This window comes from Anomaloglossus baeobatrachus, chromosome 2 (genome assembly GCF_048569485.1).
Source record: "Anomaloglossus baeobatrachus isolate aAnoBae1 chromosome 2, aAnoBae1.hap1, whole genome shotgun sequence".
Classification (NCBI taxonomy): domain Eukaryota; kingdom Metazoa; phylum Chordata; class Amphibia; order Anura; family Aromobatidae; genus Anomaloglossus; species Anomaloglossus baeobatrachus.
This window is the reverse complement of record NC_134354.1, coordinates 448,766,660-448,792,502: the sequence shown is the minus strand read 5'-3', so window position 1 is coordinate 448,792,502 and position 25,843 is coordinate 448,766,660. Positions and strand designations below refer to the sequence as shown.

The 25,843-nt window shown below is 50.2% G+C and overlaps 2 protein-coding genes across 3 annotated transcripts in view; one reads left to right on the top strand and one right to left on the bottom strand.

The window, feature by feature from the left end:
* Positions 1–25,843, bottom strand: part of TEX14 (testis expressed 14, intercellular bridge forming factor) — a 304,889-nt gene that overhangs the window by 88,701 nt on the left and 190,345 nt on the right. The gene's annotated exons all lie outside the window — the stretch shown is intronic.
* Positions 18,167–25,843, top strand: part of RAD51C (RAD51 paralog C) — a 114,764-nt gene continuing 107,087 nt past the window's right edge. For both annotated transcript variants that reach the window (XM_075336302.1, XM_075336301.1), the window contains exon 1: positions 18,167–18,378. In XM_075336302.1, coding sequence (XP_075192417.1) covers positions 18,261–18,378 — 118 coding nt within the window. In that variant the 5' untranslated portion in view covers positions 18,167–18,260. The remainder of the gene's footprint in view (positions 18,379–25,843) is intronic.

Genomic DNA, 25,843 nt, shown 5'->3' with positions numbered 1-25,843 from the left:
GTTGGTAGTCACCATCAGAAGTCAGCCTGAAGGATACCTGGTTCCCGCCTGGTTCATCCCAGCTACGCCCGGGTTACTCACCCTGCCACCTGAAGTGAGTAAAACCCCTGAAAGACATCCTGCGTGTGTGGAGTTATTCTGCGCCTTGTGGTACTACGCACCTACACAGGGCCCTGGGGCTTGCCTCACTCTCAGGAGGCTATTCCAACTAACTGCACTCACCATCAGCCCCAGGCGTCCCTTAACCTGCAGTGGCGGTCCCCACTGACCGCAATACTGAGAGTGGCGTCACGACAAGTAGAAGATTCCCTACCTGTGACAAGATCCAGCTGAGTGGAGTCCCTGAAGGTAATGCACCGACACAATACTTGCGGGGCTTCACATCTGGCGTCACGAACAGGATAAGGACTAGACCTGTCCAGACAGGTGACCATGTGCCTGGTCGGTCCGCTTGGAAAATTGGAAGCGCCGCCATATTGCCACCATGAAAAGCGCGCTGAAAAACAACAGCAGCCCGCGCTGGGAGAAGTTACCGCCCACGAAGAGGTGTGGCTACCCAGAGATCCCCTGCAGAGTTCTGACCTCGCTTGTGAAGAGAGCGGAAGCGTCCAGAGACGGCGGAACGGAAAAGAAGCCAGCAGCTTGTTGGTAGAGAAAATGGCGTCTGAGTGCAGAGACCCAGAGCCAGGCTCCGCTGCCTGGTGGTGTCGGGAGCTCGCCGAGTTCTGCGATCAACTGGAGGCCAGGGTCGGAAGGCTGATCAGAGAGGGACGTGCGGAGTTCCTGGGAATGACCGCGGCGGTTCAGGCCTATGAGGGGAGAGCCGCGCGCCGAGTGCCAGACCGGACGGTGACGACTCAGACCCCGATGCTGCCAACGATGGGTGAGTCCAGTGTTGCCCCTGCCAGCGCGAGTGCCCCGATCCCTGCTGCCACGCCCGCGGTCCCTGAAGAGGCGCCCGGCGCGGCGACGCCGAACCAGGCCGCAGCCACGCCAGGTGCGGCCCGCCAAGCCCAGGCCGCCGCAGCGATGCCCTGCTCGGCCCGTAGAGAACCGGCTGCCACCGCGACCCTCATCCGCGCCGCAGGTGTGACGCTGACCCAGGCCGCCGCCATGCTAGGCCCGGCCCGCCAAGACCCCACCGCAGCCGCAACGCTCGTCCGCGCCGCAAGTGAGGTGCTGAACCAGGCCGCAGCCCCGTCAGGTGCGGCCCGCCAAGCCCAGATCGCTGCAGCGACGCCCAGCCCAGCCTGCAAAGACCCCATCGCGGCTGCGACGCCGATCCAAGCTGCGACAGAAACGCCCATCCAGGCCGCCGCCATGCCCGGCGCGGCCCGCCAAGACCAGGCCGCCGCCATGCCAGGCGCGGCCCGCCAAGACCAGGCCGCCGCCATATCGGGCGCGGCCCGCCAAGAAAAGACAGACGTACCATTATTTACCCCGGCCTGCAAGGCCAGAGCAGACACCGCTCCCAAGCCCAAGGAGGTCCCTGCTAGGAAGTCCCTGGTAGGTGAGGACCCTGCATACTGGCAGCTGAAGGCTGACCTGGAGGCCAAGTTCCCACAGGAGATGGTGGACCGGTACATGCTACCTCCGCATACCCCCAAGAGGATTCCGGCAACCCCTGCAGCAACCGCGCCAAAGAGTCCCCCGCCTGGGCCTGCTGATGAAAGTCCATCCCCAGCACTGCCACCAAGTTAGTGCTCAGAAGAACTAAGGGGGAGGGGAGGCCAGGAAGCTGAGGAGCTGACTCAGGAGCCACCAGCAGTGGATCCATACCCAGAGCCAGAGATGTTGCCATATTCTCGCTGGGATGAAGAGGAAGACTTGTCCAGCAACCTCACCTGGGAGCCTGCCAGCAGTGAAGCAGCCACCCAGCAGAACCCAGCCCGTAGGACACGGCGCCGCAGTAGAACCCAGTCTTTCCCTGCACCGCAATCTCCAGAGCAGAGAGATGAAATAACGGCCAGAGACCTACAGGAGAAACGGTTCCTGAGAAGAGCCAAAGCCCAGGTCAGAGGACCCCTTTGTAGAGGAATTGTGGAAGACTTTAGCCTGAAGTCAGGATACGGATTCATCGTTGCACCTGGTATAAAGGAAGGTATCTTCGTCAATAGAAGAGACGTTAGAGCTCATTTGCCCAGAGGACATCCTGGAAGAAACTTAAAGATGGGAGATTCAGTGCAGTTTACCATGCATCAAGGCGAAAGAGGCTGGTATGCGCTAGATGTAACACCATGTACCAGCAAACCCCACAGCCATCCCATGCTACAAGATAAAGAAACAGATGAAGACAGAGAAAGAAAAGACAAGGAACCTACTGATGAGACTACCTCCGATGATGAGAGAAATGAAGAAAGCAACAGGTGCCGCAGCCCTACAGGCCCAAGCCCTGGTGAGGAGGAATCCATGTAAATAACATAAGAAATACAGCAAGTTACCAGTTTTGAAGTTTTTGCAACGTTTTGAAGTTTAAGTATGTGCCCACGTAAACTAATGTGAGAAATGAACCTTAAGGCTATGAACTGGCTATAGCCACAAACTCTCGCAGTGTAAATAGTTACACCAGAGGGCACCACCACCACCAGAGTCAGCCTGTTTAGGGGCTTGGCTCGTCTGCAACCAGGGAGCACGTCCGTATATAGGGCCTTGGCTTACCTGCGACCAGAGAGCATGCCTGTTTATGGGGCCTGGCTCTCCACCACAAAGAGGGTACCTGGTCAGCACCAACTGTGGAGGCCGCCTCTGGATCCTGCCAGAAGAGGCTGAAGGCGCGGCTCCACCAGGCCAGGTATACCCTGAAGACCACCAGACCATGAAAGCCGCCTCTACATCCTGCCAGAAGGGGCTGAAGGCGCGGCCAACGTGAGAGGGTTTTGGGTGGGTTAACGGACTTGTGGGTGGAGGGTGGTGATGTATGGTACCTGGTGCTTTTAAAAATGTTTTACCATGTTTTAATGTTTTATGCATTTTAAAATGTTGTCTTGCAGCCCGAGGACGTGCTGGTGATAACTAAGGGGGAATGTGGCGCCCCTGACCTGGTCAGGCACCACTGAGTACTGCACCCATGCTGGGGACAGTACAATACAGGTAATCCAGAAGGCTGACCGAGGTGTGACTACACAGGCGCATAGTGATCAGGTCTCACACATGTACCTATGAGAGGACCCCTGGGGATCCCAGGAGGGGGAAAAGCCTTCACCTTCACTGGAATAGTGGAGGGGGCCAAAAGCCTCCATCTCCTCTCAAGGGGTGTGGTAAGAGAGCCTGGTTGCTAGGTGGCGTAGGCAAGAACAGGAGAGGAGGAGCAGTGAGCCGGTTCAGTGCAGTGCAGAGTCCAGGGAGCTCCGAGAGGAGCTGACCCCTACCCCTGGGGCTGTTGCAGTCTGACAGCGCCCGCGCAGTGGCTACCGACGGGGGAGAACGGTCACCTAGGAGTGCTACCCGAAACCCATCTCCAGCTAGAGAGAGAGCACAGAGTGGGAAGTAAGGAGACTGCTAGGGAGTACCAGGCCCAAACGGGCGGCAGATCCCGGAGCGGGGATAGATCCACCTTTCCTTGCTAAACCTGCCGGTGTGGGGCCCTCAAAGCCCACACCACAACACCACAAAAGCCGCAGCCACGTAGCCACAGTTAGGGCCCATAGTTCACAGGAGGCAAGCAGCTGGAGTGATCTGGTCCAGGCAACAAGCAAACGGCAAACGAAGGGGAGAGAGGCTTCAGCAACTTCCCTGGGTGACCCCCATAGGGACTAAAAGTCGGGGTTACCCCAAACCACCAAGGGCTAAGGAAGGCGAGTTGGTAGTCACCATCAGAAGTCAGCCTGAAGGATACCTGGTTCCCGCCTGGTTCATCCCAGCTACGCCCGGGTTACTCACCCTGCCACCTGAAGTGAGTAAAACCCCTGAAAGACATCCTGCGTGTGTGGAGTTATTCTGCGCCTTGTGGTACTACGCACCTACACAGGGCCCTGGGGCTTGCCTCACTCTCAGGAGGCTATTCCAACTAACTGCACTCACCATCAGCCCCAGGCGTCCCTTAACCTGCAGTGGCGGTCCCCACTGACCGCAATACTGAGAGTGGCGTCACGACAAGTAGAAGATTCCCTACCTGTGACAAGATCCAGCTGAGTGGAGTCCCTGAAGGTAATGCACCGACACAATACTTGCGGGGCTTCACATGGTGATTGACTGAGCCATCCGTGACAGTCACAAGTGTGATTAATATAAATACTATTCAGAGCGGAATAAACAGAGATTTTAAGGTAATTTGATATCTGGGACCAAGTATGGAATTATTATTCTGCACTGTACTGCATATTTGGTCCCTACATTGACATGTGTGAGCAATATGGTTTTTATTCTCTTCTGATAAGAGTCCAATAGCCCCCTGGATATATCTTTGATAAACAACTGCCGTGAAAATCATCTGTTTGGGAGGTACTGTCTCCTGTATCTGATCACTCACTATATAGGGAGTGGATGTTAGTCCAGAAATGGTATTAATAAATTGTTTATTCGTATAGGTAGTGCCTTTATCCTGATACATCCTCGGATAGACCAGCTGTAAGACAGCACATTTTCATCCCATATTTCACTCAAGTGGCAGAAAGGACTCTACTATTACGGGTCAGTATGGGTGTTGTAACTTAAGGTCCAGTCACACTAAGCAACTTACCAGCGATCCCAACAACGATAGGGATCGCTGGTAAGTTGCTAAAAGGTTGCTGGTGAGATGTCACACTGCGACGCTCCAGCGATCCCACCAGCAACCTGACCTGGCAGGGATCGCTGGAGCGTGGCTACACGAGTTGCTGGTGAGCTCACCAGCAACCAGTGACAAGCCCCCAGCGCAGCGTGGAAGATGCTGTGCTTGGTAACTAAGGTAAATATCGGGTAACCAACCCGATATTTACCTTGGTTACCACTGCACGGAGCTACACGTGCACAGAGCAGGGAGCAGCGCACACTGAGCGCTGGCTCCCTGCTCTCCTACAGCACACATCGGGTTAATTACCCGATGTGTGCTGCAGCTACACGTGCACAGAGCAGGGAGCAGCGCACACTGAGCGCTGGCTCCTTGCTCTCCTAGTTACAGCACACATCGGGTTAATTAACCCGATGTGTGCTGCAGCTACATGTGCACAGAGCAGGAGCCGGCAGCACAGGCAGTGAGAGCGGCGGAGGCTGGTATCAAAGGTAAATATCGGGTAACCAGGGACAGGGCTTCTTGGTTACCCGATGTTTACATTGGATACCAGCCTCCGCAGAAGCCGGCTCCTGCTGCCTGCACATTTAGTTGTTGCTGTCTCGCTGTCACACACAGCGATCTGTGCTTCACAGCGGGACAGCAACAACTAAAAAATGGCCCAGGACATTCAGCAACAACCAACGACCTCACAGCAGGGGCCGGGTTGTTGCTGGATGTCACACACAGCAACATCGCTAGCAACGTCACAAAAGTTGTTCGTTAGCAGCAATGTTGCTAGCGATGTTGCTTAGTGTGACGGGGCCTTTACACTCACACTTGTTATTTAATTGGATCACTGGACTTGAAGATAATGAGGGTGCTATTGTTTCTGTGTTGTTTCAGATTTGCCAAAAAATGTTGAAAAGCCCATGATGAGTCCCTGATTATCAATATATAAAAGGGCGAAACGCGTCGGGCATTTCTTGCATAGCAAAATCTATAATTGGGCAATTCTTGAATAGCAAAACCTTAATTTATACTATCTATCTACCTGTATCTGCTACTGAGCACACAGACTTACAGACAACCATTGACCCCGAGGCCCCAAATCCCTACATGTCGTAGTGGTTATATAGACAAATTAGCCATTATTGACTGAGCACTTCTTCCTCACTGTGGTGTTACTACTTTGGGGGTGTTTTCATCTTGAGAGGGAATGCACCCGTATGTTAGCAAGGAGGGCATATCCAGGGTCAGTTATCGTGGAACGGGGGCGTCTTCATAATTAGGACGCCGACCCCTGTAGTGTAGGAAGGGAAAGGATAGGGGTAATTATCTTACCTTTTCCCTCCTGATTTTTATTGAATTTTGTGTATGTATGTTCATTTAGATATTAATAAAGTATATGGTTTTTAAAAAGTAGTGAAGACTCTGGTTATAGCAATATCTACTTTAAGTATCTGGAATCGGTATATAAGCTAAAAATGTACAGAACCTCTTTTCAAACATACATGTACATCCTTATAAATTTTCAACAAAATCGGAGAAGGTCGAGTGGGGACGATTTTTAAAACTGGTCCACTTGATGTGGAATGACCCAGATACTGGGAGATGTTGTCATTCGTCATTGGACTGCTGACCATATAGGAAACACAATAATGATGAGAATTAGTCAATATTACAAATAAACATTTACGTCCAGGTACTTTATACAGTTAGGTCCAGAAATATTTGGACAGTGACACAAGTTTTGTTATTTTAGCTGTTTACAAAAACATGTTCAGAAATACAATTATATATATAATATGGGCTGAAAGTGCACACTCCCAGCTGCAATATGAGAGTTTTCACATCCAAATCGGAGAAAGGGTTTAGGAATCATAGCTCTGTAATGCATAGCCTCCTCTTTTTCAAGGGACCAAAAGTAATTGGACAAGTGACTCTAAGGGCTGCAATTAACTCTGAAGGCGTCTCCCTCGTTAACCTGTAATCAATGAAGTAGTTAAAAGGTCTGAGGTTGATTATAGGTGTGTGGTTTTGCATTTGGAAGCTGTTGCTGTGACCAGACAACATGCGGTCTAAGGAACTCTCAATTGAGGTGAAGCAGAACATCCTGAGGCTGAAAAAAATGAAAAAATCCATCAGAGAGATAGCAGACATGCTTGGAGTAGCAAAATCAACAGTCGGGTACATTCTGAGAAAAAAGGAATTGACTGGTGAGCTTGGGAACTCAAAAAGGCCTGGGCGTCCACGGATGACAACAGTGGTGGATGATCGCCGCATACTTTCTTTGGTGAAGAAGAACCCGTTCACAACATCAACTGAAGTCCAGAACACTCTCAGTGAAGTAGGTGTATCTGTCTCTAAGTCAACAGTAAAGAGAAGACTCCATGAAAGTAAATACAAAGGGTTCACATCTAGATGCAAACCATTCATCAATTCCAAAAATAGACAGGCCAGAGTTAAATTTGCTGAAAAACACCTCATGAAGCCAGCTCAGTTCTGGAAAAGTATTCTATGGACAGATGAGACCAAGATCAACCTGTACCAGAATGGTGGGAAGAAAAAAGTTTGGAGAAGAAAGGGAACGGCACATGATCCAAGGCACACCACATCCTCTGTAAAACATGGTGGAGGCAGCGTGATGGCATGGGCATGCATGGCTTTCAATGGCACTGGGTCACTTGTGTTTATTGATGACATAACAGCAGACAAGAGTAGCCGGATGAATTCTGAAGTGTACCGGGATATACTTTCAGCCCAGATTCAGCCAAATGCCACAAAGTTGATCGGACGGCGCTTCATAGTACAGATGGACAATGACCCCAAGCATACAGCCAAAGCTACCCAGGAGTTCATGAGTGCAAACAAGTGGAACATTCTGCAATGGCCAAGTCAATCACCAGATCTTAACCCAATTGAGCATGCATTTCACTTGCTCAAATCCAGACTTAAGACGGAAAGACCCACAAACAAGCAAGACCTGAAGGCTGCGGCTGTAAAGGCCTGGCAAAGCATTAAGAAGGAGGAAACCCAGCGTTTGGTGATGTCCATGGGTTCCAGACTTAAGGCAGTGATTGCCTCCAAAGGATTCGCAACAAAATATTGAAAATAAAAATATTTTGTTTGGGTTTGGTTTATTTGTCCAATTACTTTTGACCTCCTAAAATGTGGAGTGTTTGTAAAGAAATGTGTACAATTCCTACAATTTCTATCAGATATTTTTGTTCAAACCTTCAAATTAAACGTTACAATCTGCACTTGAATTCTGTTGTAGAGGTTTCATTTCAAATCCAATGTGGTGGCATGCAGAGCCCAACTCGCGAAAATTGTGTCACTGTCCAAATATTTCTGGACCTAACTGTATATGACGCGGTTCTTAATTGGAGTTATTCACTTTCTTTTCTTCATCTTTTCCAGAAGCCAAGATGACTTTTCATATCCACAGCTTGTCCCTGCAGACTTACATCTTCTCTGCTGTTCTGCAGCATATCCCAACCCAATGCCCTTAAAAATAGTAGTGTGATTATAATGCTCCTGAATAAAAATATCTGCCCTACACTGTGCCTCTGAATAAATAATGCAAAATGCATGTGTTCAATGCAAAAAAATGTGACCCACACACTGTGCATCTTTTGATACATGCCCTCCACACTGCCCTATCCTTTCCAGACTGGTCTCCCTCCTCACACTGTCCCCTCACACTCTGTCCCCCTATACTGCTCAGTCTCTATCCTGTGCCCCCTATATACACTCCCCCTTGGCATATTGTCCCATTCTGGCTGTTCCCTTACACCAGGGGTGGGGAACCTCAGGCCCGCGGGCCGCATGCGACCCACGATGACCTTTCATGCGGCCCTTGGGCAGATTCCCGGGGGCTACAGTGCTGGGGATGCTGGCCCTTTAAATCACCACATGCGCTGCTTGTGTGAACCAATGGGCTCTCCCACTGTCCAGTGTCAGCGTGCTCAGTGGTGTGTGCCCACCCCTCTGCCCTCCGAGCGCTGTGCCCGCCCCTCTGCCCTCCGAGCGGTGAACTTGCTTCTCTGCCCTCTGAGCGGTGTGCCCACCCCTCTGCCCTCCGGAGCAGTGTGCCCGCCCCTCTGCCCTCTGGAGCGGAGTGCCCACCCATCTGCCCTCCGGAGCAGTGTGCCCACCCCTTCAGTGCTTTGTGGCCTTCCAGTTCTGTGTACCACCCCCCAGAGTTGTGTGCAACTCTCAGTGTTGTGTCCCCCCCTCACCCATCCTGTGTATCACCCCAGGTTTGTGTCCCCCCAGCGATATCAGGGCTCTGCAAGTGCTGTGTGCAGCCTCCTCAGTGCTGTGCGCCCCCCCCCCCCTATGCCCTGTGCCCTCCCAATGCTGTGTATCACTCCCAGTGTTGTGTTCCCCCAGTGATGTCTATGCCCCTAGTAGTGATGTCCATGCTCTGAAAGTGCTGTCCGTGCCCCCAGTCCTCCCAGTGATGTATGTGCCTCCCCAGTGATGTTGATGCCCCCAGTGATGTCTGTGCCCCAGCCCCTCTTGTAATGTCTGTGCCCTAGCCCCTGTTTGTGATGTCTGTGCCTACAGCCCCTCTTTTGATGTCTGTGCCTACAGCCCCTCTTGTAATGTCTGTGCCCCAGTCCCTCTTGTGATGTCTGTGCCCCCAGTGATGTCTGTGCCCTCAGCCTCTTGTGATGTCTGTGCCCCAGCCCCTCTTGCATTGTGTGTGCCCCCCAGCCCCTCTTGTGCTGTTTATGCCCCTAGTGTCTCATGTGATGTGTATGCCCCCTCAGCCCCTCTTGTGTTTTCCTCCAGCATCTCCTGTGATGTGTATGCCCCAGCGTCTCCTGTGACTTATACATCACATTGGAGATGCTGGTGGCATATACATCACAGGAGACACTGGGGACATACACAACACAGGAGGAACTGGGGGCATTTACATCACAGAAGGGGCTGTGGGCATTTACATTACAGGAGAAGCTGTGGGCATTTACATCACAGGAGGGGCTGGGGGCATATATATGTCCCTAACCGCTCATGTGATGTATGTGCCTCCAGTGTCTCCTGTGATGTATATACAGCAGTCCCAGCGTCTTCTATCTGATGTGTATATGTCAGTCCCAGTGTCTCCTATGTGATGTATATGCCCCCAGCCTCTCCAGTGATGTATATGCCTTCAACGTCTCCTGTGATGTATATACAGCAGTCCCAGTGTTTCCCATGTGATGTGTTTGCCTCCAGCATCTCCTGGGATGTATATACAGCATTTGTTATGTGATGTATATGATTTACCAATCTTATTATCACAAGGAGTTGACTGTGCTCCAGACCGAAACAAACCTAAAAAAGCAGCTGTGAGAAGAAACATGATTAGTATTACCAAACATAGCAGCTGCACCAAAGAGAAGCAGCTCCAGCCACCACAGTAGGGGTGAGTTAATTAATTGTTTGACCAAATATAGCAGGGTCATTTTCACATTGATAATTTTGTGCAGCCCCCATAGGTTGGTAGAATTTTCCAAATGGCCCTTGGCAGAAAGAAAGTTCCCCACCCCTGGTGTATGCATACATTCCCACCTGCTCCTCATTGTTTTTCCTAATACATTCCCCCTCGCTCCCCATACTGTGCTCACACCATTCTTCTTCCCCTCACTCACGATACTGTGTCTGCATCCATTACCTCTCATACTCTGTCCTCATACATCCACCCACTCATGCTGTCCGCAGTCATCACTTCCTCGTTACCCAAACTGTGTCAAGTTTCTCTCCCCCTTGATCCCCAGACTGTGTCTTTAAATTTCTTCCCACCTTGCTCCCCATTCTGTGCCAGCATCCATTGCCCTCACCTTGCTCCCCAAACTGTGTTCTCAAATCCCCCATCACAATAGATCTTCAGTGTCTTCAGCTTCACTGGCGCACTTACAGACAAGATTGTTTGTGCCTTTGTGGTGCCGACGAGTGACATCAGCAGCGTGAGCAGATGACCTGATCACGCTGCTGATGTCGCGCTGACCCAGAAGTGCCTGCAGTCAGGGCTTCAATTATAATCAACACTAAAAGACGCGCTGCACCTTCTCTGAGCTGGCAGTCAACTTAACAGCCAGCTCAGAGAACAGCCAACTCCAACTACAGGGTGGCAAAATGCAGCAACTGGGGAAACACTATGGACCGCAGTATTAGGTGGCCCAATGGCCACCACCTTTCAGATGTGCCCAGGTCAAATACCCCACTCACCTCCCCCTAAATACACCCCTGCACTGACAATCTGTTCTAATGGGGATAAATGTGTTATTATGCTGATCAGCAATCAACAAGTTATTACCAATCCTATGCATAGGTGATAACTTGTTTTCTCTGGACATTATTTTTATTAATTCCCCACTCGGTTGGAAAAGCTGATAACTTTGAGCCACACAACTGGGCCCTTTTATCCCTGTTAGCATGCAGTGGCAGTGCTCCACTCCATTCAGTCTCTATAGCAGGGGTCTCAAACTCAGCTGGGTGCATGGGCCGCATATAGAAAAACAAAATTGAGGGGGGCCGCATTATTTGCAGGGCAAAGTGAACATTTTTAATGAATCCATGTTTTTATCTATACATCTTTGGACAACTTTCTTTGGACCACATGTTTAAACATTTTTTGCTTGTATATTATAACTAACGTGCACTTTTTTTGTTAAGTTTATATATAAAAAAGCATTTTTAATGTAAAAAAAAATGTCATGCTGTATGAATTTTTTTTTTTTTACATTTTATCACCTTCTTGTTATATTGTTTTACAATTAGCAGCATCATATAGTAATCTTAGCCAACATCTTGTAGTAATATGCCCATGCTGCAGTAATGTCCCCATCCGTGTGCCCTGTAGTAAGGTGCTCATCCTTGTGGTATAGTGCCCTGTAGTATTCAACCCATCCTTGTGCCATGTAGTATTGTGCCCAGTAATATTGTGCCCATCCTTGTAGTATTGTGCCCAGTAATATTGGCCCATCCTTGTAGTATTGTGCCCATCCTTGTAGTATTCTGCCCATCCTTGTAATATTGTGCTCTGTAGTATTCTGCCCATACCTGTAGTATTCTGCCCATCCCTGTAGTATTGTGCTCTGTAGTATTGTGGCCATCCCTGTAGTATTGTGGCCATCCCTGCAGTATTCTGCCCATCCCTATAGTATTGTGGCCATCCCTGTAGTATTCAGCTCGTCCCTGTAGTATTCAGCCCATCCCTGTAGTATTGTGCTCTGTAGTATTGTGGTCATCCCTGTAGTATTTTGGCCATCCCTGTAGTATTCTGCCCATCCCTGTAGTATTCTGCCCATCCTTGTATTATTCTGCCCATCCCTGTAGTATTGTGCTCTGTAGTATTGTGGCCATCCCTATAGTATTCTCCCCATCCCTGTAGTATTGTGGCCATCCCTATAGTATTATTCCCATCCCTGTAGTATTCTGTCCATCCCTGTAGTATTGTTGCCATCCTTGTAGTATTCAGCCCATCCCTGTAGTATTGTGGCCATCCTTGTAGTATTCAGCCCATCCCTGTAGTATTCAGCCCATCCCTGTAGTAATACGCAAACAAAAAAAATTCTCCTCACCTTTCCTCCGTTCCCTGTTTGCCCACGATCAGTATTTGCAGAGTTTTGGATGCAGCATGCTTCAGCTGCATCCAAAACCCTGCTATGTACAGTACAAGCATAGTGGGCATTGTATTTCTAAACCCCCATGCCCACTCTGCGTGTACTGCCCGCAGTGAAAACTTACTTGCGGTGCGGCATTCAGGGGCTGCAGCATGTAAATTTATGCTGCGGAGTCAGAAGCGTCCTCCCAAGTGAGAACACAGCGAGGAGACCGCAGCGGCCCGAACCCTGATCGCGGGCACGGGCAGCTGCGGTCTCCTAAGGAGGAAACTTGCGGTCCCGCCGATCAGGACCCACTGCATCCAGGACGCAGCAGGTCCTGAGAGGCCCGGGACGATCGCGGCTCTATGCTGAGGGTCAGCGCCGGCAGGAACTTTACTGCATTTGAATCCAGAGTCTGGACCAATGGCTGCTGCCTGCCAATCAGATGCAAGGAAGTGACGTCGCTGTATGACGTCACCTCCTTGCATCTGATTGGCAGACAGCAGCAGCAACTGGAATAGCGCTAAAAGCTCCTCTGCGCGGCACCGCAAATGGATTCAAATGCAGTAAAGTCCTTCTGGCGCCAACCCTCAGCATAAAGCCGCGATGGTCACGGGGTCTGCGGGCGGCAAAAAGCAGCCTCAGGGGCTGCATGCGGCCCACGAGCTGCGTGTTTGAGACCTCTGGTATTCAACATGACATTGCACTGCAATGTAAAGATGCAGTGGGCAACTACGGGAAAGTCATAAAATTTAAAGAGGTTGCACATGAAAATATACTTAGATATGTTTAAAATATAAAACTTATTGATACACTTTCTCAAGATATAACTAACTAATCAAGTTCCCAGCGCTCTATTTCCAGCTTGGGTTCTTGTACCATCTTGTCAGCAGTCAGGGGCATAACAACCGCGGTCACAGAGGTCATCATCGCGGCAGGGCCCGGCAGGTTAGGGGCCAGGCGCCCGCCCTGAGATCAGAGCCGGCTCCTCTCTGTGAGAGAGGAGCTGCACTTTTCAGTGGCAGAACATGCGGCTGCAATATGGCCCATGAGTCAGGGGGGCCCGCTGTCAACGGCGGCTGTCCCCCTTGCCGTCATCACACACAACAATGATGAAGCATCGAGCGACGAGCTCCACTCCATACTTCATCATTCTCCCTCTGGGCCTGTGATCGACGTCTCAGTGCAGCTGTGTGTAGTGACGTCACTCCTGTGCGACCTGCTGTGTTGAGACTGAAGAGCACAGAGCGCGGGACGGGAGGATGCTCTGACCGGTGCAGCGGAGGAACGAGGAGAGGTGAGTACTTATTATTTGTTTGTTTTTTAATCAGTGAGTACACGGTAGGCCAGAGGCCTATGGGACCGCATTATAGATGGAGGTCTATGAGGCTGCATAATAAAACATGAAGGACACCTTATGCATGAACTATAGGGGTGCATTATACATGGAAGACTATGGGGCTGCATAATGCAATATGAAGGACACCTTGCACATGGACTATAGGGGTGCATTAAACATGGATGACTATGGGCCTGCATTATAATACATATATGACTATGGGGGCTGCATTATAATATATGGAGGACTATGGGGGCTACCTTATACATGGACTATGGTGGTGCATTATAAAACATGGAGGACTATGGGGTGCATTATAATATATGAAGGACTAAGTGGTGAATTATAATACATGGAGGACTATGGGAAATGTATAATACTACATGGAGGACTATGGGGGTGCATTCTAATATATGAAGGGTTGTGTGAGACCCTTTACACTATATGGAAGGCTATGTGAGAGCCATTATAGTATTTGGAGAGCTATATACGAGGGGGGACAAAGATACAAGCATGGGATGGGAAAGTTTTATGCTATGGGAACAAGGCTCTTTCCCTCAGCACCCAGCTTTCCCATGCTCTGCTTTACATCTTCTTTCAGCACCCAGCTTTCCCATGCTCTGATATAGGAAGGCTGGGCGCCGAGAGAAATATGTATAGCAGGGCATGGGGAAGCAGGGTGCCGAGGACAAGATGGATATCAGAACATAGGAAAGCTGGGTTCTGATAGAAAGAGGGATTTCAGATCATGGGAAACCTGGGTGCTGAGGGAAAGAGACAAGAGTGTCGGTGTATGTGGAGGGGCCGGAGCCCAGGTCCAAACTTTGCACTGGGACCCATCAGAGCTGTGTGTGAAGGGACTAAAAACACCAATCAGGACAAAAAACCCACCCTCCTGTAGTACCTGATAGCTGGTTCTTATCTTTTCTGTGACATCACTGAGAAGAGCAGGCTACTTCATTGTGATTTGTCTGCTGGGCGGTTGGCTGCAAATTTCCAGGGCATTTCGTGCAGTGACAGCGCACCCCCCAATAAAAAAAACTACACAACTTTACCTCCTGAACCATTGCATTAATGTCACAGGATCACCAAAAAATACATTATTTTGGCAGCAAAACTCTGACATGATAAAAGCACAAACTAAAAAACACCCAATGACATGCACACAATATAGCACAGACGTTTGCCCCTACCCTTGGGAATACACAATCACTCAAGTGTGGCATATTTATCAAGTCCACTGCGCCAGAAAGCTGGTTCAATTACTTGCACCACATACATTGTCTTGTCCGAGTATAGGTTTGGTGTGGTAGAAAGGGTATGTGGCAGAAGTGGGAGTCTGGCTTGTCGTGTGCCCAATACGCCAAAATTGTGGCCCACACTCTTGGCACCAGATGTCAACAATTAGGCCAAAGTCACACTTGCAAGTGACTCTCATCACATCACCCTGCACGGCCACACACTCTCTTGACAGGAGCGGTTGAGCTGCATGTATTTCTATGCAGCAGAGATGCTCGTGTCCGGAGAGTCTGCGGCCGTGCAGGCGATGCGACTCACTCGTAAGTGTGATTTTGGTTTACGCAGATTGCATGAACCTCTTAAATTTAGAGCTTTGTAAGACAGACAGCGCAAACATGGATAATAAATATGCACCAATGTGAGACCAGAAATTGTGTCATATTGTGGCTACATTGTACTGAAATGGATGTGATAACATTGCTACAACCACAACACAAAAGTCACAAAAACAGCTTTGTTTTTTTTAAAAAATGTATTTTTTTTCTTCTTCGTGAGACAGAAATAGTGTGATCAGATGCTACAGTAAAGCTATAAGTAAATGTAAAGCACACTGCAGACCACTAGTTTTATGTAACGGTTTTATTGCGAAGGGTTGTCAGTGGTAAAAACTCAACAAATTTTATGAAAAGCATCAGAATACAAGGTGCAAGATACAAAAATAACAAAAACATTACACCAAAAACACTTGAAATTCACACAGCTCAGTAACGTCAGTGACCTCACCTCACCTCCAGCTGTGCCCCCAGCTTGAGTGATGTCACCTTTGATTGCACAGCTCATTCACTCTCTGCCTGAAGCTCACAGCGTGTGGTCATGTTCTATGGCGCTCGCTGTGAGCTTCAAATGTAGCAAAGCTGCAATCGTGAATCATCGTAGGACCTTGTGTGAATTACGTCGGACCTGCAGGGGTGTTTTGGTGGTTAATAAAGTGTTGAAATAGGGTGTTTTATTGTATTTTATGCCAAATAAAGGATTTTTGTGGAGTTTATTTACTTTCACTTACAGATTAGTAATCAGTAATTAGTCTCAGACCCTCCCCATCACTAATCTAGAGCTTAAGCTGGTGTCACACATAACGACGACGACAACGACGTCGCTGCTACGTCACCATTTTCTGTGACGTTGCAGCGACGTCCCGTCGCTGTCGCTGTGTGTGACATCCAGCAACGACCTGGCCCCTGCTGTGAGGTCGCCGGTCGTTGCTGAATGTCCAGCTTCATTTTTTGGTCGTCACTCTCCCGCTGTGACACACACATCGCTGTGTGTGACAGCGAGAGAGCGACGAAATGAAGCGATCAGGAGCCGGCACTGGCAGCTGCGGTAAGCTGTAACCAGCGTAAACATCGGGTAACCAAGGGAAGACCTTTCCCTGGTTACCCGATGTTTACGCTGGTTACCAGCCTCCGCTCTTGCTGCCAGTGCCGGCTCCTGCACTGTGACATGTGGCTGCACTATGCATCGGGTAATTAACCCGATGCATACTGTAGCAAGGAGAGCAAGGAGCCAGCGCTAAGCGCGGCTCCCTGCTCTCTGAACTGTGACATGTAGATGCAGCACACATCGGGTTAATTAACCCGATGTGTGCTGCAGGAGAGCAAGGAGCCAGCGCTAAGCGCGGCTCCCTGCTCTCTGAACTGTGACATGTAGATGCAGCACACATCGGGTTAATTAACCCGATGTGTGCTGCAGGAGAGCAAGGAGCCAGCGCTAAGCGCGGCTCCCTGCTCTCTGCACATGTAGCACAGCGACCTTATGATCGCTGCTTCTGCTGTGTTTGACAGCTAAGCAGCGATCATAACAGCGACTTACAAGGTCGCTGTTACGTCACCGAAAATGGTGACGTAACAGCGACGTCGTTGTCGCTGTCGTTTAGTGTGACACCAGCTTTAGTGGCAGCTGTGATCTACGATTAACCCCTTATTACCCCGATTGCCACCATACAAGGGCAATCGGGATGAGCGGGGTAAAGTGTTGGGATTGTCACATCTAATGGATGCGACAATTCTTGGCAGCTGCAGGCTGCTATTTTTAGGCTGGGGGGCAATAAACATGGGTCTCTCCAACCTAAGAATATCAGCCCCATATGGCTGGGTATTAAAATTGGAGGGGACCCCACGTCGTTTTTTTAAATAATTAAGAAAAAGCCGCATACAGTTCCTCTCATTTTGATACACAGCCAAGATAAGCAAATGGCTGGGGGCCGCAGCCAGTAACCGTATGTTTTATCTTTACTGGGTATCATAATATGGTATATAATAATATTCTCGACTGCAGGAGGAGGGGGGACATTAACCCTGCCCCCCGTCCTCCCCAGCCTGAGAATACCGGGCCGCCGCGTTTTTTTTTTTCTATATTTCCGTTTCATTTGTATGTGTAGTGAGTGATGTGTCTGTGTTCTATGTCTGTGATGTGTGTGTCTGCTCCGCTTCCTCTTCCTGTAATGACATCACTTCCCTGTGGGATTTCACGATAACATTGCAGAAAATCCCGCAGCGCCGTGCGGAAAAGAAGTGACATGCAATTGTTTTTGCTGTGGGAATCCCACAGCAAAACATGCAGCTGTCAAAATCCACATAGTGCGCACAGGATGTTTTTTCCCATAGGTTTTGCTGGTGAATCACTGCAGAGATGCTATGAACATTTTCTGCAGCGAAACATGCAGCAAAACCGCAGAAAATAAGTGCGCACAGGGCCGGGCGCTCGTACCTGCGGATGTATCCGCAGGTACGAGCGCATGTTTCCCGCAGCTGCCCGCAGCTATTTTAGCTGCGAGATTCCAGCAGAATAGCTGCGGGAAACATGCGGACATTCATGCGGCTTACCTGCGGACGTCCCGACCTCTATCTCCATAGCGGAGGGCCGGGACATCCGCAGGTAATTCCGCATGAAAAATTGACATGTAATTATACCTGCGGATGCGGACATCCGCAGCATGGTCGGCAGCCGCACTTTCCGCAGCATGGACACAGCACTCCCCATGTCCCATAGGATAACATGGGGAGTGTCTACACTTGCTAATACCTGCATATTTATCTAGAAAATGCAAGTAAATCAGCAGGTACAGAGTACCGTGGGCACATAGCCTGCACTACAAGCAGAGCCATTGACCTGCAATACAAGCGAAAAGCAGCAGGTGGCGCTCACTATTGCAGGGGGGATGATGGACAACAAGCAGAGCCATTGAGCTGCAATACAAGTGAGGAGCCAGCAGGTGGCGCTCCCTATTGCGGGGAGCAGTTCGGGCTCGTGCAGTCACCGCTGGAACCCTTTCCGGGCAGCATGCATTGCTGGCGCCAGCCTTCCCGCCGGCCAACGGGTGACCGCCTGTAGTATGCAGCGTGAGCTCGGGAGCTTTCCCTTGGCGCCTTCTGTAAGGGCGAGACTGGTCGCTGCAGGCTTCTGTACTCTGCAAGACATAGTGGACGTGAGGGCCGGTGAGCTGGCTACGGGTGAGTGAGGCGCTGTTTGTTTCCACACTCGCCATCTGCAGCAACTTACTACACACACACCCGTCCTGGCATTGGGAATAGAGGTGCCGGAACTTTATACGGCTGGTACCTGACCCGCCTTCGCTCTCCTGTAAACCCGCCCTCTTTCTCCTATAGACCCTCCCACACATTCCGCTATTGGTTGCCAGCATCTGCAAGTACCGCCCACCAGAAGAGTACCGTATGTACCGTACATTTCCTAAAGGGCGCGGCTAATATGTGATCACTGCTATATGCAGCTCTGAGCCGGGACACTGAGTATATCATAATCTATATACAGTACAGTATTATATAGTAATGGCCAGGACTTCCATCGTGCAGGGCAGCGCCTGTTCTGTCAGCCTCTGCTCTCCGTTGTACTGTGTATAGTTAGGTGCTCTGTATACATGGTAATCCTAAGTAACTATGCCTTGGCTACTTTCACACATCAGTTTTTTCCCATCAGGTACAATCCGGAAAAAAACGGGAAAACCGGATCCGGTATCGCATCCGGTTTATCCCCATAGACTTGCATTGTAACCGGATTGTACCTGATGGCTTTGCAGTGCATCCGTTTTTTTCCGGATGCGGCAAAATAAATAAATGCGGCGGCCGGATAGAACGTTCCCTGCAACGTTTTTTGCTCCGGCAAAAAAAAACCGCATCGCGCCGCATCCGGCCGCTGCGGCGCATTTTCAATGCATGCCTATGGATGCCGGATGCGGCGCGATACGGAAAAAAAACGCATCCGGCCGCCGCATGCGGTTTTTTCCACTTCGCATGCTCAGTAGCGTGCCGCAACCGGAAAAAACCGGACCGGCCGCATGTAACAACTTAATGCAAAGGATGCGGTGTTTTCACCGCATCCTTTGCATAGGTTTCACAGCCGGATTGAGCCGCACGGCTCAAACCGGATGTGTGAAAGTAGCCTTAGGCTAAGGCTGGTTTCACACTACGTTTATTTAACATGCGTCATGAACGTTTTTTTGCTGCAAAAGTGGATCCTGCTTTTACAGCAAAAAACGCATGCAAACGCATCTGTTATTTTGCAGGATCTTGTCACTGGATGTTTAGGGGCGGGCATTGGAGTCATGTGATCGGGAGTGAGGGGAACTAGACTGGGAGGAGGCTTCTGACAGCTGCAGACGCTGGTAACCAAGGTAAACATCGGGCTTGGATACCCGATATTTATCTTGGTTACGAGTGTCTGCAGCTGCTAGGAGCAGGGCTGTCTGCACACGTTACCAACGTAAACATCGGGTAACTAAGAGAAGTGGTTACCCGATATTTACCTTGGTTACGAGTGTCCGCAGCTCTCAGGTGGGAGAGAGAGACAGGGGAGGAAGGGGGAAAGACAGAGATAGAGAGAGAGAGGGTGAGGGAGGGAAGAGGAGAGAGAGACAGATCACGCGAGACTGGTTCTGGGCATGCTCAGTAGAGCAAGCAGGATCCTGTCTATCAGCATGCAGCGTTCACCTGCGTTTGCATGTAGTATAGTCAGAATCCAGCAATTTGCAGTATTTGGACGCAGCTCAAAAACGCTACAAGTAGCGTTTTTGAAAGATGTTAAAAAACTGCAAGTCGCTGGATCCTCACTATAACGCACGCAAACGCAGGTGAACGCATGTTAACGCGAGTCCATTGCAAATGCATTGAAGTGAAAACGCATTTGCACTGGATCCGTTTTTCCGCTAAAAAAACGTTATTGACGGATGTTAAATAAACGTAGTGTGAAACCAGCCTAAGTTCACATTTCCGTTGTTTTGTATCAGTCACATGCGTCGCTTGACGCATGTGACTGATGCGCTGTTCAACGGATGACAAAGAACAGAATTCTTTGTCGGATTCCGTTGTGTGCGGGGGGCGGAGTTCGGGGGGGAGGGGAGCCGAGCGGGGCCGTGGCACTGAGGACGTCAGTGCCGCAGGGACTGCAGGACAGGTGAGTGAGTGAGTGAGTGAGTGTGTGTGTGTGTGTGTGTGTGTGTGTGTATACACACATGCTGAATGCGGGAGGGGGCGGAGCCGAGCGGGGGGCAGGGCCAGGCGCTGAGGATGTCAGTGGAAGTGCTGCGGTCTGCATGGCTGGGGACAGGTGAGTGTATGTGTGAGTGAGTGAGTGTGTGTATGTGCATGTATGTATGTATGTATGTATGTATGTATGTGTGCACATGCAAAGTGCGGGAGGGGGCGGAGCCAAGCGGGGGGCGGGGCCAGACGAGGGTGTCAGTGGCAGTGCTTGTCTGCATGGCTGGGGACAGGTGTGTGTGTGTGTGTGTGTGTGTACATACATGTGCGGAGTGCGGGAGGGGGCGGGGCCGAGCGGGGAAGTGTCGGCCTCCCTGCACACGTAACCAGCCTAAATATCGGGTAACAGCAAAGCACCCGATGTTTACCTTGGTTACCCGATATTTACCTTGGTTACGGGCCTACACCGCTTAGCGCTGGCTCCTTGCACCGTAACCAGGGTAAATATCGGGTAACCAACCAAAGCTGGTGACGTGTGCAGGGAGCCAGAGAGCATGCGCAGCGAAATCCGACGGATCTCGCTGCTCAAAAAACGTTACATGCTGCGTTCCCCCCGCCCGGCGGGGGGATCAGTCGGGCGGAGGGTGCAACACAGCATCATCAGTCACAATCCGCTGCTCATACAAGTCTATGGGAGCAGCGGAATCCGCTAAACGGATTCCGTTGTTTACAAGAGCAGCGGATTGTGACTGATAGATTTTAGCGGAAATGTGAACTTAGCCTGCCACAACTTGTACTGAGCCTGCATTGTAACCACTAACCAGAGATGAATTCACAAATATCTCGCTCTCTCGCTCGCGCTCTCTCTTGCTCTCTTCCTCCTTTCTCGCTCTCTGTCTCTCCCTCTCTCTCTCGCTCCTCCCTCTCTCTCGCTCTCTCTCTCTCTCTCTCGCGCTCTCTCGCGTGCTCTCTCTCACGCTCTCTTGCGCTCCCTCTTTCTCGCTCCCTCTCTCTATCTCTCCCTCTCTCGCGCTCTCTATCTCTCCCTCTCTCGCTCTCTCTATCTCTCCCTCTCTCTCTATCTCTCCCTCTCTCTCTATCTCTCCCTCTCTCGCTCTCTCTATCTCTCCCTCTCTCGCTCTCTCTATCTCTCCCTCTCTCGCTCTCTCTATCTCTCATTCTCTCGCTCTCCCTCTCTCTCGCGCTCCCTCCCTCTCTCTGTCTCGCACTTGCTCTCTCGCGCGCTCTCTCGTGCTCTCTCTCTCGCACTCTCTCTCCCACCCCCTCTCGCTGTCTCTCACTCTCTTGCGCTCTCTCCCTCCCTCTCTCGCGCTCTCTCCCTCCCTCTCTCGCGCTCTCTCTCTCCCTCCCTCTCTCGCGCTTTCTCCCTCCCTCTCTCGCGCTCTCTCTCTTGCTCTCTTCCTCCCTCTCTCGCTCTCTCGCGCTCTCTCTCTCGCGCTCTCTCTCGCGCGCTCTCTCACGTGCTCTCTCTCTCGTGCTCCCTCTCTATCACTCTCTCGCGCGCGTGCTCTCTCTCGCTCCCTCCCTCTCTCTACCTCACCCTCTCTCTCGTGCTCCCTCCCACTCTCGCACTTGCTCTCTCACGCTCTCTCTCTCTCGTGCTTTCTCTCGCGCTCTCTCTCCCACCCCCTCTCGCTGTCTCTCACTTTCTCACGCTCTCTCCCTCCCTCTCTCGCGCTCTCTCCCTCCCTTTCTCACGCGCTCTCTCGCTCTCTCTTTCTCGTGCGCTCGCTCTCTCTCTTGAGCTCTCTCGAGCGCTCTCTTTCTCCCTCTCTCGCTCTCCCTCAAATCAAATAGGCTTTATTGGCAGGACCAAAATACAATTAGTATTTCCAAAGCAGGGGAGTGGGTTAGGGTTGTGGGAATGGGGTGTTGAGGCCACAATTTGGAGAATGATGGTCCATTTGGAGGTCTTTACTACCCCTCAGCTTATGACATGTGATGACATATTAGGCAGCGATCTCCACCATTGAGTCTTCTTCCTCTAGTAGGATGCAGACTTTCCTCTCCTCGTCCATGGATGGAAAGTCTGGGGTATGAGTGGTAAGTTTCTGGAAGTGGGAGGCCCTCACTTATGAGTATTTGTTACAGTGTAGCAGGAAATGCGCCTCGTCCTCTAGAGCCCCCTGCTGGCAGTGCTGGCACAGTCTGTTCTCCCGCGGCTTGTATGTCTGTCCGTGACGCCCTGTTTCCACCTCTAGGCTGTGGGCATTCAGTCTGTCTGTCTTTGGGGTGGCGTAACCTCTCCAGGTGTGGGGCCAGAGTGTAGTCCCTCGGCAGTAACCGGTAGATGGTGAGTTCTCTAATTCACTCTTCCAGTCCTCTATGTATTGCATCTTGCAGCTCTCTGAGATCTTTTATTTGGGCTTTTGTCAGGGTGTGTTGCTGACTTTGGCTGTACTGGCTGCCAGGGTTCCTGGCTTGCTCTGGGCTCTGGCTCAGCAGGGCTTTATGATGGTAGGAGCTGGGGTTGGTGTTCTGTATGTGCGCCTGGTGTGATAGCGCCCTATTGTGTATACTGAGCCATAAGGGGAATCGGCCCAGCTCTGCCTGACAGGCTATGTTTGAGGTGCTACGATGGACTTGGAGGAGATATTTGCAGAACTCCAGATGGAAGACTTCGGTTGGGCTGGAATCCCACTTTGTCTGGTTTGGATAGGTCACTGGGCCCCATACCTCGCTGCCAGACTCTGAGAGGTGGTTTGAGGTGGTACAGTTGTCTTCTGATGGCATAAAAGGTTCTGCATGCTTTCCCTTTTAGGGTCTCTGCTGGTTGCTTGAGGCTCCCGGTTTGGCTTAGCTCCAGACCGCCGAGGTAGGTATAGCTGCTGGTCTTCTCCAGTGTGGCGCCATTTAGTGTGAGGGAGGGAGTGGAGGTTTTGTTATAATTTCTCTTCTGAAACACCATGACTTTAGTCTTCTTTTGTTTGATGGGCGAAGCCCATGTGGTGCTGAATGTTTCTAGCACAGCCAGGCTATCTCGGAGGCCTTTCTCGGATGGGGGAAAGCAGCCGGAGGTCATATGCGTACAGCAGGATCTTCACCTCTCTCTTCACTACCAAATGACCTTTCACACAGAACAAAAAACATACAACGGATCTGTTTTTTTAACTGATCCATTGCATCCATTTTAGGCTGCTTTCACACTTGTGTTGTTTTGCATCAGTCACAATCCGTCGCCTTGAGGAAATACGGTTTCCTGCAAAATATTTTTATTTAACCTACCCAGCTCATTCCGAATTGCCCTGGTGCGGTGGCAATCGGGGTAATAAGGAGTTAATGGCAGCAGCCCATAGCTGCCACTAAGTCCTAGGTTAATCATGGCAGGCATCTATGAGACACCCCCATGATTAACCTGTAAGTTAAAGAAAATAAACACAAACACCGAAAAATCCTTTTTTTTTAAATAAAAGACATAAAAACACCCTCTTTGACCACTTTATTAAAATCCCCAAACACCCCTCCAGGTCCGGCGTAATCCACACAAGGTCACACGATTCTTTCAGCTTTGCTACATCAGAAGCTGGACAGGAGCGGCCGTAGAACACCGCCGCTCGCTGTGAGCACAGAGTGAGTCGCGCTGTCAGCGGTGACGTCACTCAGGTTACCCACAGCCAATGCTGGATCCTCCATCTGTGACAGCAAGTCGCCTGAGTGACTGAAGTGAGCCGTGCGATCAACGGTGCCCTCACTCAGGTGATTTGCGGTCTCGGGTGGAGGACTCCAGCTGGCCGCAGGTAACCTGAGTGACGGCACCGCTGATCGCGTGGCTCACTTCAGTCACTCAGAGGATTTGCGGTCACTGGGGATTCCTTCACCGGTGATCGCAAATTATGCCACAGCACAGAGCACAGCAAAGTCGGGTGAAGTTCATTCTGATCGCGCGGCTCTATCTGGCAGCTAGCCATGCTCTATGGGGATGTAGCAGAGCCGAGTGGGACCGCACTGTCAAAAATGCTGGATTCTGATACAAACTGCTAGAGCGGATCAGTTTTTTTAACGGATCCATCCCATCAGTTGTACCACAATCTCCAACGCATCCGTCACATCAGTCACACAACTGATTGTGACGGATGCAAAACAACGCAAGTGTGAAAGTAGCCTTACGACAGAGTGCCACACATCCGTCCCATGACTCACAAAACAGATTGTGACTGACGCCAAAAAAACAAACTGTGAAAGTAGCTATTCACTGCCTAACCGTCCCTGTATACACTAGCAAACAAAGAGATCTTTAGAAAAAGGATTTCTAAAGATCTTTTACTGCATGCTAATGAGTGAGGGGACTAGTCCCCTGGCCGTTGTTTGCCCTGGCTACTCGGGTCCACTAGCATGTTAGTACACCCCTGTTTGCCCTTGTGGGCGTGCTAACATGCTAATGAATACGCAGCATCAAAAGATGATCTCACTCACCTCTCCGCTGCCATCACCGCCCGACGCTGGATTTTGGCTCAGTGTGCATGATACCGGAGTTTCGGTCATGCGCACTATTTCAGTTTGAAGCCAGGACGCGTACACCTGGCTTCATAGTGCACATGACCCAAACTCCGGGGTCATGTGCACTGAGCAGAAATCCAGAGTGATGGCAGCAGAGAGGTGAGTTCGGGATCATCCTCTGACGCTGCACATTCAGTAGCATGTTAGCACGCCCACAGGGATGTACTAACATGCTAATGGAGCCGACTAGCCAGGGGAACTAACGCCCAACAATATAAGATCTTTAAAAATACTTTTTCTAAAGATCCCTTTATCTATGCTAGTGTATACAGGGACTGTTAGGCAGGGATTAGTAATATGCACCCAGAACTGCTCGTGGCTCTGGGTGCATATTGCACCTGACAGGTTCCCTTTAATCGACCGCTAGTCGGATTGTACAGAGGATGATACTGCAACTCTATCCAGTTCTGTTTGGACCTCCACCAATCTTATATTGATGACTGATTTAAAAGGAACCTGTCATGTCCCTAAATGCTATTAACCTGCAGAAAAAGGGTTAATCGGAAATATTTTAGTGGAAAAAAAATAATTCAATTTCGCAGCCAACTTATATGACATTTTGTGAAGCTCCTGTGGGGTAAACATGCTCACCACACCACAAGATGAATTGCTTGAAGGCTTTAGTTTCCATAAGGAGCTTTTTGTGACCACATACAGTGCTGGCCAAAAGTATTGGCACCCCTGCAATTCTGTCAGATAATACTCAGTTTCTTCTTGAAAATGATTGCAATCACAAATTCTTTGGTATTATCTTCATTTATTTTGTTTGCAATGAAAAAACACAAAAGAGAATGAAACAAAAATCAAATCATTGATCATTTCACACAAAACTCCAAAAATGGGCCAGACAAAAGTATTGGCACCCTTAGCCCAATACTTGGTTGCACAACCTTTAGCCAAAATAACTGCAAACAACCGCTTCCGGTAACCATTAATGAGTTTCTTACAATGCTCTGCTGGAATT